At 35.4% G+C, this 17,041-nt stretch overlaps 1 protein-coding gene and 1 long non-coding RNA gene across 3 annotated transcripts in view; both read right to left on the bottom strand.

Annotated features, from left to right (window-relative positions):
• Nucleotides 1-2,559, bottom strand: part of LOC135210712 (uncharacterized) — a 156,805-nt gene extending 154,246 nt beyond the window's left edge. Inside the window, exon 1 of one of the 2 annotated variants that reach the window (XM_064243480.1) lies at nt 2,410-2,559. In XM_064243480.1, the coding sequence (XP_064099550.1) occupies nt 2,410-2,544 (135 nt within the window). In that variant the 5' untranslated portion in view covers nt 2,545-2,559. The remainder of the gene's footprint in view (nt 1-2,409) is intronic. The other variant, XM_064243479.1, reaches the window with a different exon arrangement.
• Nucleotides 2,560-10,095: 7,536 nt separating this feature from the next.
• On the bottom strand, nt 10,096-14,335 carry LOC135210710 (uncharacterized). The gene is made up of 3 exons (XR_010313567.1): nt 14,221-14,335; nt 11,043-11,214; nt 10,096-10,823 (listed from the first exon to the last, which is right to left on the bottom strand). It is a non-coding gene; the product is annotated as an uncharacterized LOC135210710 (long non-coding RNA).
• Nucleotides 14,336-17,041: the final 2,706 nt, after the last annotated feature.

The raw sequence follows: 17,041 nt of genomic DNA, 5'->3' as shown, positions 1-17,041 counted from the left end.
TTCATGATTATTAATTTGAAAATATTTGTTGTTGAATAAGTAACTAGATCCCTGACTAATATTAACAGTTTTGCTGTGAACAGTACCTACAGAGTTGTTCGCGCTCTTCTATTGTTTATCAGTGTTGCCAAATGGTATGTGTTTACCCTCCAAACTGGGTATAAGACTTAAACAAAACAGGGGAAATATGTGAAATTAGCGTATCTGTTTGTAGTACTATATATTAGAGCAATTCTATCATTATTGCATTACTATGACAACTAGAATTCATGGAAACAGTTTGTTAATGCATCGGCGTATGTGTGAAGCTCCAATAAATTGGCAACGATGACATTTTGCTGTCGTCTGCTCCTAGGTATCTACTTTAGAAATATCTGTAATTTTTCGGGATTAATTTGGTTGCAAAAAAGGGATAATAGACATGAATTAAAATAAACATTTTTAAGTAGCAAAGTAAAGTTAAACTAAATAATGAATAAGGTAAACAATTGAGAATAAAGCTTTGCACCTCATAAACCGTGTAGTCGTGTGCTGCCCTCAACTGTGTTTGTGGAGTGAGCACTTAGGAACCAGGAACAACAACGTAGTTTATGTGCAATTTAGAGTAAAATAAGACCAAAATGTGTATAATTACAATCAAATAAGCACTGTGGAGTTTCATTTGTGATGGCAGTAAGGATAAAACCACTGATTACATGGTAAAAAGGAATTTCAGTTCAAACCATGACCCAGGGAATAAGAAGTTTCATACTTTCACTAATATAGACAACAAAATGTTTTATTGTGCTGATTACAGCTGCAATCTTGAGTAAGATCAATAAACATTACATATGTATGCTAACATTGTTCAAATGAGTACTGGGAAGGCTGGGAAAGATGTTGGATCCCTGGCGGTTACAAACGGCACCTGTCAGTGGAAGCTATACTGGATTTAAAAACTGCCTTGAAAACAAATTTTACGAAGACCTCACATGCCTATTTTAGTTCGTATGGCGCTTTCATATATCACATTATGTTGACGAAACTTCAACCATTTGAATGGTATGCTTAAAGATGGGGTAATTCTAAGCCCTCATTCCGCGGTAAAGTAGACTATGGCAGTTGAGGTCTTCCTACGCTATTTTACTTACTGGACAAGAATTTAAAGTAATACTTATTCGGACGAATGTAATTAACCCCCAGGGGCCAGTACTAAACACAGCAAAATACATTGGACGCCCCAATCCCTAGTGGATGTCGTATCCACTAATTTTTAGAATTACCCTGCAAGAAACGTAACTGCGAATACGACATCCACTAGGGATCAGGGCGTCCAATGTATTTTGCCTTGTTTAGTACTGGCCCCTGGAGGTTAATTACAGTCCTCCAAATAAATATTACTAAAAATTCTTGTTCAGGAGGTAAAACTGCATAGAAAACCGCAACTGCCATAGTCTAGGCCGCTGCGGATAAGTACCCTAGATCTACCTTGTATTCTTGTTTCACCTATTAGTAAATATCGAGTGAATTAGGAAGATCCACCCGATGATGATGGGGAACTGGCTGTTTCAGACCTTGGCTGATTCGGACCTTCATATGATTGGCCGATTTTTCTATGCAGTTTTACCTCCTGAACAAGAATTTTAAGTAATATTTATTCGAACGACTGCAATTAACCCCCAGGGGCTCGTACTAAACACGGCGAAAGACATTTGACGCCCCAATTCCTGGTGGCTCTCGTATTCGCGGGGACGAACGATACGGAATGCTTAGGCTATATAGAAATGCCCATTGCTATAATATAGCTAGTAAGAATATTTATTTACCTAATCTAGTAAACCTTGCAGTTGTAAGGGTATACCCTGCTAAGAGGTAACTGGGGGTGCCCTTTGCAAAGTAGTACTTAGGACTCGGTACCTTTGAAAGGTTAGGCCTAGTAGGATGACAAAGGCGGTAATTTCGTAATTTCATTTTTTCGATTTATTACGGATTGGGTGCAGTTAGATTTGGGGGAGAGATGGCCGTCGTGGAATTGACGCATCCCAAAGCAAGCAACCTGGTGAACCTGGTGACATTATATGGCCGAGTGATCGGGTTTGGGCGAGGTTCAATTTCCTTTCTCAAGGAACCCAAGTCCCTCTAGGTAATTTAGGTATGTTATACAGGCCTATACTAAGGGGCTGGGAAAACACCTAAGATGTGGTGTGCGCCAATAATTACGACCTAAGACAAAACGGGAGTACTATTTATTTCCGCGAGAAATTAAGAGTAGGCATCATGATTATCAAAGAAAAATTCGTGACAGCACATCACCAATATGGCTACCTGAAGATGGGTCTTGGCACAAGAATCTACCAAATTTCATCTATAGATCACTTACAAAGCGTCTAAGTACACGATAAATCAGATCCAGTACACATGACTTTTTACCTTAGCTGAGCTTTTTGTAGACAGCTGCGTCAGTAGATAAATATTCAAGTAAAGCAACAACAGTTGCAAATGCAACGAGTCCAGGAACACACTGTACACTGTAGTGAAGTCTAGTACGATTGGCGGCTGGCGCATAGATGCCAGTTCGGCAATTTTAATTTAAAAAAAAACTTTTACGTCGTCTATTTAATCGTATTTAACACGTTATTGCATTGCAACACGTCAGTGAGTTCGGTAACATTTCAAGCAATTATATATACATTAACATTTACAATGGAAATCACTGTAATTGAATTAATAGGGGTGAAGACGTTCGAGATGGTAGTCTGAACTCGAGTCAAGTGGTAATTTCATCCCATATTGCATATAATGGAAAAGCTAAGAAAAATCAAACCATTTATATAAAGTCTCTGGTTTAATGAAATGTCTCGGTCGTCAGTCTAGGAGCCATTTAAGTTCTGTCGTTAGTCTTTATAACATTAAATCGTGGCTTTCATTTTGGCGGGAAACTATGTTGACGCTTCGTCTGACATGTCAATCTCTTGCTTTTTTGTGATCGTTGACAAAAAACCTTTAATTAATCTCAAATAATCAATATTAACACAAGTAAAAACTACTTCATAAATGTCAAGTCTTACTATGATGTCAGATAAACATCAAATTAAACCTTTAAGTTTAAAGTGTCCTCTGGAAATAATAAAAATTATTCTTGTTTGTACGATAATTGTCATTAATGTGAAAAACAAAGCATCGACGTAAGAAAACATTGAATTGTTGAATATTTTTGAAACTTAAGATAAACGTATAGACATAGGTATATTGAAAATTTATGTCGATATGCAAGTTTTTTTTAGGTATATTGAAAATTTATGTCGATATGCAAGTTTTTTTTCGGTCTATCTTACAAAGTTAGATTTGTTCATTTTACGTCTAGGAAGTAGGGTACAACAAATAGGCTGCGTACCTTGTAAGTTATCCTTATGTGTTGGACAATATGTTCTCTTGTCCAATGACTCTTGGATGGATATTTTTTTCATATAAATGTAAGTAACCAATTGCTAATTTATGGTCATAGTAGTAGGTACTGCTTTGCTACATAAATTGACAATATTTTGTTTAAAAGCTTTCGGTCTACTGGATAGGAAATTGAGAACAGAAAGGTTTGAAAGGTCCCGCAAGAAGAAAGCATCGTAGTTGCACTATGAAACAACCGTTATGAGGTGGAGGTACTAAGATAGAATACGTGAATAAAAGTACATAAAAGGAATCAAAGGTGTTAAAGCTAGGGATCGCAAGGATGCTGCAAAGACCCGAGGACCACTAACGACACTAGACCAATATACGGGATCGCCTACTTTATTCAAGCGAATATCTATTGCTATTTGGTGTTTTTACGTTGCATGGAACCAGTGGTTATTCAGCAACGGGACCAACGGCTTTCCGTGACTTTCGAACCACTTCGAGAGTGAACTATCACCAGAATTACACATATCTCACTCCTCAACGGAATCCCGGAGAATCAAACTCGCGGCCACCGAGGTGACACGCCAACACCATACCAACCACATCACAAGCGATTATGCGAAATTTAAGGGAAGCAAACCATTAAAACCTATGAACATTTTGGCTTTATGGAATCCTACCATTACACTTTTACAAAATGCTGCAGGTATGGCCAGGTACACAATTAAGGGAAGTGCACAATATGTGTTTACTATACAGTTTCTCTTGGTGTTTACGATAGGTAAAACTAATAGTAACCCACTCCAAGTGTAACGGGACAATTTCCTTAAAACGCTGCCTTCTCAAGTGAATAGGTAGGTACTGTATTTATGATGGAAGGTCTATGTTAAAGGGTACCTACCTGGTCCCGGTTTTAAAAATTACATTACATTTTGTTTATCAGTTAATAACACGAGACTATGATATGTATATTAAAAAAAATAAATGCCTTCAAGTTGAGGCCCTTGATATAGTATAGTATATGAACTCACCTTTCAAAACATCAGAGTCTGTAAGACCCTGAGTATAGGTAAAATAATTTAACACTAAGCACGTATTGTATATTTCCTATTATCATATACAATCTTTTATTTTTCAGGGAAATAGCTTTCATACTTCTATATATGTACTGTCTTGTCCAACAATTGATTACTTGTATACTTAAAATACAAGTTTTGTCAATAATAAATCAGCATTTATCTTGTTACCAATTACTCTGCCATAGCTAACACATACTAAATGTTATGCTGTCTTTCGTTGGTAAGAGTGTACGTAGATGTTCTGTCCAAAGCATTTCTCAAACGAGCACATTCACTGTTTGATTATTCCGGAAGTGCAGACTAAAAACCAAAATTCTTTCATGAATAAGCATGTAAAGGTAAAATTATTTGACATTACCAAAAAACATCTCCAGGAACACAATTATTTTCTTTCTTGGATTGATGATTTATAGATTTTAGGCATACTTGCCAAGAACTGGGGCAACTAAGGCCATTTAGCACTGAAACGGAAATCGACAGTAAAATGTTTGAAAGGTTTAACAGGAGGAAAACCTCGCAGTCGCACCATGAATCAACCGTTTTGGAAAGAGTAGAAAGTAAGATGGAGGAAAGAGAATATGAACAGCGGTGCAGTAAAAGTAATGAAAGCATTTGCAGCTAGGGACCTTTATTAATCATAACAATTATAGTTTTTTAGAAGTTTGTTGTGTTGAGTGGAGTTGAATATAGACTAGACCAAGCACTGGGACCTATGAGGTTATTCAGTGCTGAAATGGAAATTAACAGTAAAAGGTTTGAAAGGTGTAACAGGAGGAAAACCTCAAAGCAGTTGCACTATGAATCAAGTGTTAGGGGAAGGTAAGATGAAGAGAGAGAATATGAAAGGAGGTACAGTAAAAGGAATGAAAGTGGTTGCACCTAGGGGCCGAAAGCACGCTGCAAAGAACCTTAAGTAATGCCTACAATGCTCCACATGAGGTCCACTGATGGCACCCCCTTACAGGGAAGTTTATTCTTTGAGTAGTTAATATCAATATTGTCCGTCATTGTTGATTAATAATAAAAAATATTTGCATGTATACACAGAAATCTTGTAGCATAAAAGGAATTTTTTCGTGAAAATAAAGTTTATGTTCAATGTTTGTCTACAAAGTCATTGTCAAACTATCAACTTAATACATTTTTAAAACACGTTTTCCTTTGCCTCTCTATTTTCTAGTAATACGTATAGGATGATTTCATTACTACAACAGCTAATAAAAAGAAAATAATTCTTGTACTGAATTTAAAACTTCTCTGAATAACTAAACAATTAATAGCCCAGAAATCTTAGTTAATGGCCGAGAGTAAGCAAGCGCAACTCTCACCCAGGCGGTTAAGAAAAAGAACAAACGCAGTAGCGTGGGTGCGCAGTCTTTGACCAGTTTACACCCGATATATGCACGCATTGCCAGATCTCACTGATTCCTTGCTTGCCAATCTTCGGATCCAGCTAGGCGCTAGAAAATTATCCAATTGTTAAGTCCCAAGGTTTGTTCACGTATGAACAATGCTTATTGTAGCCAACATCTATCATGATGCACCACTGTTCATGATCCAAAATGGAATCCTATACGTTTACAAAAGGAACATGTACCTGAAAAGCAGCCTCGGTGCTTCTGCTATAACAATCAAGAGTGAAAATGCCCAGACTGTCAAACTGTCAGGTCACATACATACCTAATCTCTAAATGAACTGAGAGAACATTCAACACATTCTTGAGGAGTTTAGTTTTGCCAATGAAAAGAAAGAAAAAAAAGCTCTTTATCTTTCAGGAAACAGAAAAAATTAATGCTACTGTAACTGTGCAGCAAAAAGCAGCACTGAGTGCATATAGTACACCAACCATACAGACATACATGTGTAACCCACATCCACTATGAGCCACCAATGACCCAGATTCAAAATGGCACCTGATGGAGCTCAAAGTCTCAGTTTACAATGTCTCCGACATTACTAAAAAATATCAGTAATTCTGCTTTAAGAAACAATAGCTTTAAGTATAAAGGAAATAAATTATCATTAGCATTTTATACTTAGTAGCCAAAAAGAAGAATAACCCAAAAAGAGTAGAAAAGGGGGAAAATAAACAAAAAACGACCAACAATTGTTTCATGCTTTAGGTGATGGAAGAGATCGTCTTGTTACATGAAGCATCTGAAACCAACTTGAAAGAAGCTGAACAAAAGTGGGACATGCCAGGAAATCCTAAAATTTTAGAGAAAGAGAAGAATGAAAGAAATTATGATTTTTTACCATATAAGGAAAAAAATTAACATTATGAGTGGAGTTCAGTGCAGGGTGGCAAACGAACAGCTACAGTATACTGTTCACAGATAATGAATATCATTATAAAAAAAGAAGAAGATTGTAGTACATCCAGATGTTTGTATAAAACTGCACCATAAAAAATTTGAGCACCGGTATTACAAAGAATGTATGAACATTTTATATAATTGTTACTAACAATAAACAATTCCAAATATCAATTCAAAAAGGACACATGAAATTCAATTATCAACTCAGATTGGAAGTAATGAGAAGAAAATTGACACTACTACATTCAAGACAAATGTCCATATCAAATCACAAAACACAATTACTCTAGAAGACTGATTCCTAATAAAACAGCACAGTATCAGTCTTGGTGCTAGGTTGAAAAAAATTGATTATTTTGTTAATAAAGATGGTTTAGTGCTAATTAAGCTTCAAATGATTACTTTTTTTCAAGTTATGAAATACTCCGGATAGGATAGGATAGTCTTCATGGCAAGATCTCACTGACATGATGAATTACTTCATATGAAGCATTAATTTCAGCTTTAACCAATAAGGAAAATGCAAAAGAATGGAAATGCATCAATCACTTGATATATTATAAATTAAAATGTTACTGTTACAATTAAATACTAGAAATAAAAAAGAACCTATAAAAGAAAGTATGTAGTAATGGAATGATAAGGCCCAAGAACTCTAAATTACAAAAAATAACAATTCTAAGCAACAACAAAAATAACAAATTATGAAGAAAAATTTTATAACATCAACTTTTGTAATGCACAAAAATCTCACCACTCTTATCCAAGACATTCAAAATCATTGAAAGTAAATTTCCTTAACACCAAATCACACCCTGGGAAATAAATCTCCTCCTCACAAACTATGAACACACCATTATAATTACAACAGGTAAATACTGGACACTAATATGTACCATCAATAGACCACTAATTCTAGCAACAGCAACAAGGAGGAGGAGGCAACTTAAGGACTAGTATAATATAAACACAAAAAAATAAAAACTTTGAATATTACCTATTTACAATTTTCCACAATCACCTACAAATAGAACACACTACACACCACTCCAACCTGCATAATCATCCAAACTAAAACTCCAAAAAGTAATTCACCAGATCTTCCAGGAAATGTATTGGAACAGATTATGAATTCAAAATATGTATATTTGAATTATTTTCCAATTCTATCACTACTATATCATAATCCCATTAAACTTATTCATGAAAATAACCAAGTTGACTGGAAAATATACCATTTATAAATCACAGTATACACTATAGTTTTATAATCATTCTTTGCTCAGAAATTTCTTCATGAAGAATGGCATAACTGACTGATTTATGAAATTCGGACAGTCAACCAAAGTATCAGGGCACTTACGCCCATTCAATCTTTAAGATAGAAGAAAAAAGAAGTAGGAATGACAGGAAGTTACAGAGAACCAGAAAATAATGGAAATAAGGACCTGAAGGTGAACCTGGGAGAACCGTGACAGAAATAATCACTAGAAGTGTTGGACAGCTAGACTAAAAAAAAATAGCAGGAACAGAGTGAAAGTAAAAGGTTAAAATGTTGATGCAAGTGTTGAGTAATGTCAAAATTACTATTACCAACTCCAAACCAAAAAAGCCAAAATTATAAACCAATTTCCCTAACAACAAAAATAACCCATGAATACCAACCCAGTTTGGATCCACCATAGACTCACTATCCCAGCAAGATGATCACATCCATAGATGATTTTCAAAAAATTTATTTTAAATACAAGAAGCCTGTACTACATGGTGATACTAAATATTAAAACATATTACACTAAGATATACTGCATGATACATGGTCACTTTCCAATTTTCAATGAAAACTTTCTAACACCATCTTCACATAGGCAATAACTGACAAGTCCTCTACCATTGCTGGAATAAAAAAGATAATGTTTATAAGGACGATCTTCCTATATACTACACAACATCAAATGTAAGACGTGCTAAACATATCAACGTCGCTTCAGTAAAAATACACACATGAGCGTCATCAGCAGGTTTCTATTTCTCCACAGAAAAGATCACAATAGTTGTTCTGCAAAAATGTAGTCTAAAAGATAAAGAGGTTGTCTTCAGGACTCAAGATCATTACATCCCATTAAGTCAAAACAGCAAAGTTCTTGGACATTATCATCAACACCATTATAGTCTATGTAGAAAGAAATTCTCTCATAAATTGCAGAGCTGACAGACCAATTTTGACAATGCTGCACATAGGAACAATTGTATTTGGTCTAGACTACGGATGTCTATATAGTATACAGTTCAGCCAAATATATTTAAAAGTCTGGATTCTATTCATAATGAGGTATTTAGAATATACATGGAGTTTGCAAATCTTCCCCATGCATTTTTATCCAAGTTTAAAATTTCGTATGGTGTTTTTACATTGCATAGAACCAGTAGTTATTCAGCAACGGGACCAACGGCTTTACGTGACTTCCAACCCACGTCGAGAGTAAACTTCTATCACTAGAAATACACATCTCTAACCCCTCGGTGGAATGGCCGAGAATCGAACTCGCTGCCACTGAGGTGGCAGGCCAAGACCATACTGATCACGCCACTGAGGAGCTTCAAGTTTAAAAGTTGTAAAACATCTTTCACCCTTCATTATGTCTTAGTAATAAAGCAGATCACATTAATTCTACAAGTCATTCATTCACAAACAAACAAAAAACTTGGCCAGAGATATATTTATAAATTCACCAGCTTTTTTATTTTGAGCCAATAAACTGTTTGGGTCAATAAATATAGACATGAGAAATTTCCTCCAATAATAGAACTATGTATCTCCTCCTTGGATGGTTATGCATTAATATATGAACTTGAACAAACCTGAAATATTTATCTGAAAACTATTCCTGTACCTCCCGGTCATAAACTACATGCAACAGAAGTATGCAAGACATGAAGTTTACATCATACCATATACAGGATTGATGGGTCCAAATCTTTGTCACCCTTAAAGCAAATAAATTTTCCTTGTCCTAACAATGCTTCTGCCTTCAAAGCAAAATTAAGTGCCACAGGATCAGGAACTAAATTATAGGGTCAGCAAGCAACTAGAATTACATATCAAAAATATACCATTGCAGAAATTACAGTTTATAGCAACTCTTGAATTGATATAGAACCCCTTAAAAATTACAGCATAATCGTAAAAATACCCTTGCACAACATATGCTTTCCCAAACTTGCACATAATCAAGATCGCATAAAATGACTGTTGAATTACAATTATCCCTGTTCAATCATTATCTAGTTTTTTACTTCTTCAATGAATGAAAAATACTAACAATAACCACGTGGCATTTTAAATTTTAATTACCAGAAGTCCATTTAAAAACATTAATTAAATTAAAACAAACAATTTTGGTCAATTACATTACACTGGCTGGGTAACAAGAAAACAATGTAAATTTTTAAAAAATATTTAAAAATATATCTGGTATCAATACAGTATTCCATGGTAAGCCCTAGACTGACTGTTAAAATAGGACATTACTTAAATGAACATTTCACTTTACAATTAGCCTAAAGCAAAAGACTGGGTAAAGCCAAGTTAAAACTTTAAAAAAAAAATAGACAATACAATGACAACAATCATCAAGAGTAACATCAACGGATATTGACGTGAATGACCTGTTAACTTAATCTTCATTAAGAAAACAATAACTATAGACAAAGTATTGTAAAAGCTGTGACATGCATATCTGTTTCTTTTTTCAAGATATTTATGTTACATGCTCTGTACTTTACGTTATTACTATGTGTTTATATTGTAACCTAATGAATTACATTGTAACCTAATGAATTACTGAAGAAATGTCATCTTGATGGTGTTTTTGTGAAGAGAGAAACACGTCAAATTTAAAATGTAAGAAATTCATCAGTGATGGCTCCACCGTCACTCAATGAGAATTCTCCTTAAGGTTTCAATAGGGTTGAAAAATCGTAGCAGGACACCATAATCCCAATATTGATCGACGATAACCTCACCTACATCCATTTCAATATCGTCCTCATCTGAAGAGAAAATAAAATTCTATCAAATATCCCTCAACCTTGAAAATGTTTAGGCATAGTACATATAATGAAAGGGCATACATTTACACAAAACCTATTTATGTTATAGTATGTACTGTAATTTAACAGTGATCAGCAAAAAGTGACCATAATGAATTTCATGTCAGAGGAAATGTGAAGTGGCAGTAAATAAAAAAAAAAAACTAAAAATACACCTACCAAACAAATAAACGGCCGCTGCACGTATCACATACGTTATGCAAGTTGTTGCAATAATCTTTAAGATTGGTAACACAACACCATAATAAAAAATCGAAAGAATAACAAAGACTACAAGTCCCAGTTTCAATTCACTTGCATACAATAGATTTATGATGGAAGGGATGTCATCCTGGAAAGAAAAAGGTTAATTTAATTGATGGTTCAGGTTCTTTTCGTAGTTTACCATATCTTTACTTAGTATTTGGCACTATGGTTGTTATTAGTAATATTATCATCATCATAGCCCATCACTAGCCCTATGCAGGGGGGTTTAGTTGGCTCAATGCATCTTCTCCAATTACAGTGGTCCCCCCGTATTCGCGGGGGATGCGTACCAGACCCCCCCGTGAATAGTTAGAACCCGCGAATGTTTGGAACCCCTATGAAAATGCTAAAAACAGCCTATTTTGTTAGTTAAAACTCAAGAAAAACCCACTAAAAAATTTCATACATGGTTTTTTTAATAGTTTTATCACAAAAAGTGCATTTTATGATGAAATTCATAAAAAAACCAGGAATTTGTGGATATTTACCATAGAAAAATACCGCGAATGCGCGAATTTTCCGTGAATAATGCAGGGAAACGTTCCTGAGAGAAATCCGCGAATGTGTGAGTCCGCGAATCTGGAGAACGCGAATACGGGGGGTCCACTGTATTGCTGTATTCCTTTTCCTCTCCAAATCCTACTTCACTTGATCACTTCACCTAACCCCACCTAATCCTTTGACTCTTCCTTGACCTTCTACCCTGATCAGGTTCTATCCGAGTCCTCTTAACTCCTTCATTCTCACTCATCCTTACCACATGCCCAAATCATCTTGGTCTCGACACTAACATAATATCAGTGATCTTTACTACCCTGACACTTCTAATTCTTCATAACCATAACCTCAAGTTTTACTCACTTTTACCTTCATACCACCCCAGTCAAGATACTCCTACCATTCTCTCACCCTTCTTAGCAATTTCCCCACCTATGCCAAAATAATCAATTCAATTATCTTTATATTTTAATAATTCATTACATTCTCTCTCTCTCTCTCTCTCTCTCTCTCTGAAATCTTCACCAAATGTTCTTATTCCTCTATAATTATCATACTCCATAAAATCTCTCTTCTGTTTAAACACATTTACCATCAGACTCTCCCCATCCACTTGGCATTGCTTCCTCTACCCAGAAGCCAAGTCTTTGATCATTTACTGCTTTTTAGGCTTAAATATACAAGTATAAAATCTAGTAACTAATGTTCCATTGAATAGAACATATAAGATGTACCAAACATAAGAAAAAGAAAATATAATCCATGAGATGTCAATCTCTTTTCACTTTCCTCTTGGCAAAGGATTTTCAATTTAATTTTGGTGGGCATCATTCTGCAGGTTTCCTTATTTTCCCCTTTAATCTCTTTTTTAATAAGTAAATAGCACTTGTTCAGTTTTTCATAGAACTCTTGGATAGGTGGACTCTGCTTACTTGGCTATGTAAAAAATACTCTGGAAGTATAACCTCTATAAGAGCAGCAGCAGCAGAAAATTTCTCCCTCAAGAAGCAGCAACAGCAGACTGTTCCTCCAGAAGAGCAACAGCAGAGACTAAACCTCTCTCAAGGAGAACCTGCAAAATACTGGCCCCTCAAAAGGAGAAGCAGCAGAAGACTGGCCATCCTAGGAGCCTCCAGTGACAGGATAAAGAGAATGATGTTGTTTCAACTCTTGCAATTTAAAACATATTTGAGTTGTGTGAATAATATAGTACACAGGTATTGTAATCTAAAGGTAAGGTACATATTCTAAATTTTTCTAGTTCATAAGTTCATGTCACTACAGTATTACTGTCAATACATCCAATGACATACAGGATTTCTGATGGAAGGGTAAAATATAATGAAAAAAAATTACATACTGCTCCTACTGAATTTTATGCCCAATTCCGTAGAATAGTATAGAATTGAAAGATGGGAAGGTAAGGGAAGGTAAGGGAAGGTAAGGGAAGGGCAGGCGGAGGTTTAAGGATAAATTATAGTTTTGACATGGGGCAAGAGAATATGTTACTTTGCTTCTACAAGAATCTGGCACTGTTATCCGATAAGGCAATTAATTTCATCTTGGAAATGCACCTGGGACTCATCCTAAAACTTTCAAAACACTGCTCTTAAAGTGCATATTGCTTGTGTATTCCATTCTTCCTTTACAGCATAGCATGTATCATGTTTATATTACCTACTGATTGTGCTGACATTGCGAACCACCTGCTCTGATCCAAATTCCATTTCTCAAATCTGGAAGTCTATTACTTTTTCTACTTCCAAAGTCCCATGATAAATTAATATGTACTGTTGTGCACTATTAGTGGCACAGGTTCCATCTAATTTTATTTTCCATAAAATAGTTGTATGTACTATTATCCTATAAATTTCAGTACTATTTCCTTTTGGTATGGAGAGAAATATTTTTTTTAAGAACAAAATAGGCAATTCCCTTTTGTGAAACCTGATTAATAAGAGGTCAAAGCATGGGTTTATGTTCTGAGGTTAAAAGTTATGCTATGGTGGTACCATAAAGGACTACTACGAAGTCTCCAATTTTTAGTAGATAAGCAATGTATGCACCAAGGATCTCACAAGTTTACCATACTAGTCAGGGTAGTTCTAGTATGAGAGTAAAATGAAAGATCTGATACAAATGTAACAATAGGCAGGATTCATGAGCCAAGTCAATCACTCAACCTTCCTCTCCTTTCAAGAATAAATGGATTTACCTGCAAAACTATGTCAATGAATTTGCCTACACAAGTACAATGGCTGAAACATTTTCTATAAAGCTTAATCACAGAATAACAAAAACCTTGCTCTCAGTAAAAAATTAAGATTATCTACTGAAATTAATCTGATATCCAATGTTCTTGTAAATTACTTAACACGGATATTTTTTATTTTCTTACATACGGTGTAGCACATTTCCTGTTGTAAAACTTTGTTCCTTAAATTAAAATGATTTTTTTAATTGAAATCTGCAAATTTTCTCAGAATATGCACTCAAGGTCATTGCTTCATATCACTAAAACTCAAAATTAGTAATTACTTAATGCAAAGCCTAATTCATAGAGAAAAAGAAATTCAAGAAACTATTAACTTACCAAAGTGCGCTCATGGGTATTTCCAATAGACGCTTCCCTAGCATATGTGAGTGACACTGCCGATATCCTTTACACAGTTTACAGTGCTTGTGAGCCATCTGGAATAAAATAAAAGTAATTTGTTAATGCATAATAGTTCTAAGCTACAACAATGTTTAGTGAAAATTTCATAATGTCTATAGGAGTCCATCATTTTCTTACTGGGGGGGGGGGGTGTGTGGCCTGTTTCTAGGAGCCACACTCTTCTGCATGAGTCCTGGACCTACACCTCAGCCTCTAGTTTTTCCAGATTCCTTTTCAGGGATCTTGGGATCGTGCCTAGTGTTCCTATGATTATGGGTACAATTTCCACTGGCATATCCCATATCCTTCTTATTTCTTTATTTCCAGGTCTTGATATTTTTATCCATTTTTTTCCCGTTTTTTCCCCCTTTTTTTTTTCTTCAACCTCTGGTGTCCCCATGGTATTGTGACATTATTATTATTTTTATTATTATATTACCATTATTATTATTATTCAGTCATGAAAACCTATTCATATGGAAAAAGTTCACAGGGGCCACTGACTTGAAATTCAGGTTTCCAAATAATATGGTGTTTATTAGGAAGAAGCTAAGAGGAATAAAAAGGAAAAATAAAGGGATTTTGACAAAGGAAAAATCTATTTCTGGGGGAACACCTGTGTCGCCCGGTGAAAAATAAAAACCCTGTAGCTTATTTTTTCTTTTCAAGTATAAATAAACTCTAGATATACCAGAGAAAAAGCTAGCATGGTATGTTGAAGTTATTACCTACCCTCAGCGCGGATCACCCCGAAGGGTGTCGGTAAATAAAGTAAAGGGGCCGTTGTGGAAACCACAATACACAGGGCCTTCGCCACTTAGAAGATTCCTTCCCAAAATCCCCTTCCGCGGTGGGAGCCGTCACAACGAAACCCACCGCCAACTCCTCTCGCCACTACTACTAATACCCACGCACTCTTCCTCTCATTCCTGTACTAGAGATTGAGTGTGATACACGCATTTCGCTGCTCCAGATTTTCCCCTTATTTGGTTTATAATGGCATCGCTAGGTTCTTCTGCTTCTAAGTTGAGTACCCCAATTTGGTTTTTCATTTATCATTTAGTCGAAAATGTTATATTTTACTGCCTCGGCACCTCAAGATATGTTGTGGGTGCCGCCGGCTGAGCGGCCATTTCGGGTAGTCAGCGCAGCATGTGGTGATTTCACACACCAATCTATCGAGAATAATTAGGTTATAGACGTTATTTGACCATTATTTAAGGGTCTGACGCTCGTCCCAGAGTGAATTCGTCTACTTAATAAGGAATAGTTGATTGCATTTTTGCTTAAACTTCTGAAGTTCCAACTGCATGACATCCTCTGGGAACTTCTGAGTTCCAACTGTGATATCCTCTGGGAGGCTGTTCCACAGTTCAATGTTGTAAGAAATAAAGGACCTCTGGAACTGAGAAGTTTGACACCAAGGCACATTTGCTGCATTTCGGTGCTGCTGTTCTGGGAATCTGGTTGCTCTTGGCAGATAAAGAAAAAAAAAAGGGATGAGGGATCAATTGTGAAATGCGAAAGATCTTTGTTGAAATAAACTTATGAAAAAGTAATGAACAAAAGACCATCTGTTAATCGTCCAAGTCATAACTGCTACTGTTAACAAACATAAACCTACCATCATTTTAGAATTTTCATTTGTGCATAATTTGTGAAAGGTCTTGAAAAGTTCTACAACTGACCTCGTTTAGTTGATCATTTTAAGCACGATACTACCAATTTCTTAAAATTTAAACTAACAGGGCACCTAAAACTTTACCACGAGTGAATATCTTTTGTTAGGTTAAAAGTACTATTAAGATAAAGTGACTGCCAGGCTCTTTCATTTTCTTTCTTTGAAATGAATGTCCATTCTCTTTCTTTAAGCTTTAGCTTAAAACCCTTTTGCACTGAGTTAACAGACTGCAAACCAAAGAGGGCTCCAAAGGGAAATCAGCCTGCAGAGAGAGACAAGCCACAGGAAAGGGTAATAAATAGATAAGAGAAAACAGAAAATAAAACCAATACACCTGTATTCACGAGGTGTCAGCAGAAAGCAAGAATGAATTAATGCTTTCTTCAAACAGATTCCACAACTATACTAGGTATTCAACATATTAGTTGTACCAAGTAGTATTAAACTTCATACTACAGTGGTACCTCGACATACGAAATTAATCTGCTCTCAGGCGGCCTTTGTAACCTGAGCTTTTTGTATCTTGAAATGCATTGTACATGTTAAATTGCCTAATTCGTCCCAAGCCCTACAAAAACTCCCCAGTAAATTTTATAATAAAGCTAAATTGACCAATAAACAATGAAATACAACAATATGGACCATTCAATACCTAACTTAATACGTACTACTAATATGTACCTGTAAATTAAGTGTATTAGTGTACATGGTATACAAGAAATACTGTACGTACATACGTACGTATGTAATAAAATCTGGAACCTTACCTTTCGAGTGAGGCTATCTCCGAAAGTGACGACAGAGGAGGACAAACGGCAGAAAATTTGTTACGTAGTACGTACACTTAGCTTAATGAAACACATTATAAATGTCAGGAAACATAAAATAAACTTTAACACATTAACAAAACCGTAACACTTAACTTTACAAAAAACTTAAAATTAAATTTTTTTGTCTTTTTTTTATTTTTATTTTTTTCACTTTTTTATACTTATTTTTTTTAATTTTTTTTTTTTTTACAAAACTTCAATTTCTTCACCACTTTCAACTTTGTTTTTTCGTAGTATCAATTGGATC

Source organism: Macrobrachium nipponense, chromosome 4 (genome assembly GCF_015104395.2).
Source record: "Macrobrachium nipponense isolate FS-2020 chromosome 4, ASM1510439v2, whole genome shotgun sequence".
Taxonomy (NCBI): Eukaryota; Metazoa; Arthropoda; class Malacostraca; order Decapoda; family Palaemonidae; genus Macrobrachium; species Macrobrachium nipponense.
Note: the sequence above shows the minus strand (reverse complement) of the source record. Positions and strands in the feature narration are given on the sequence as shown.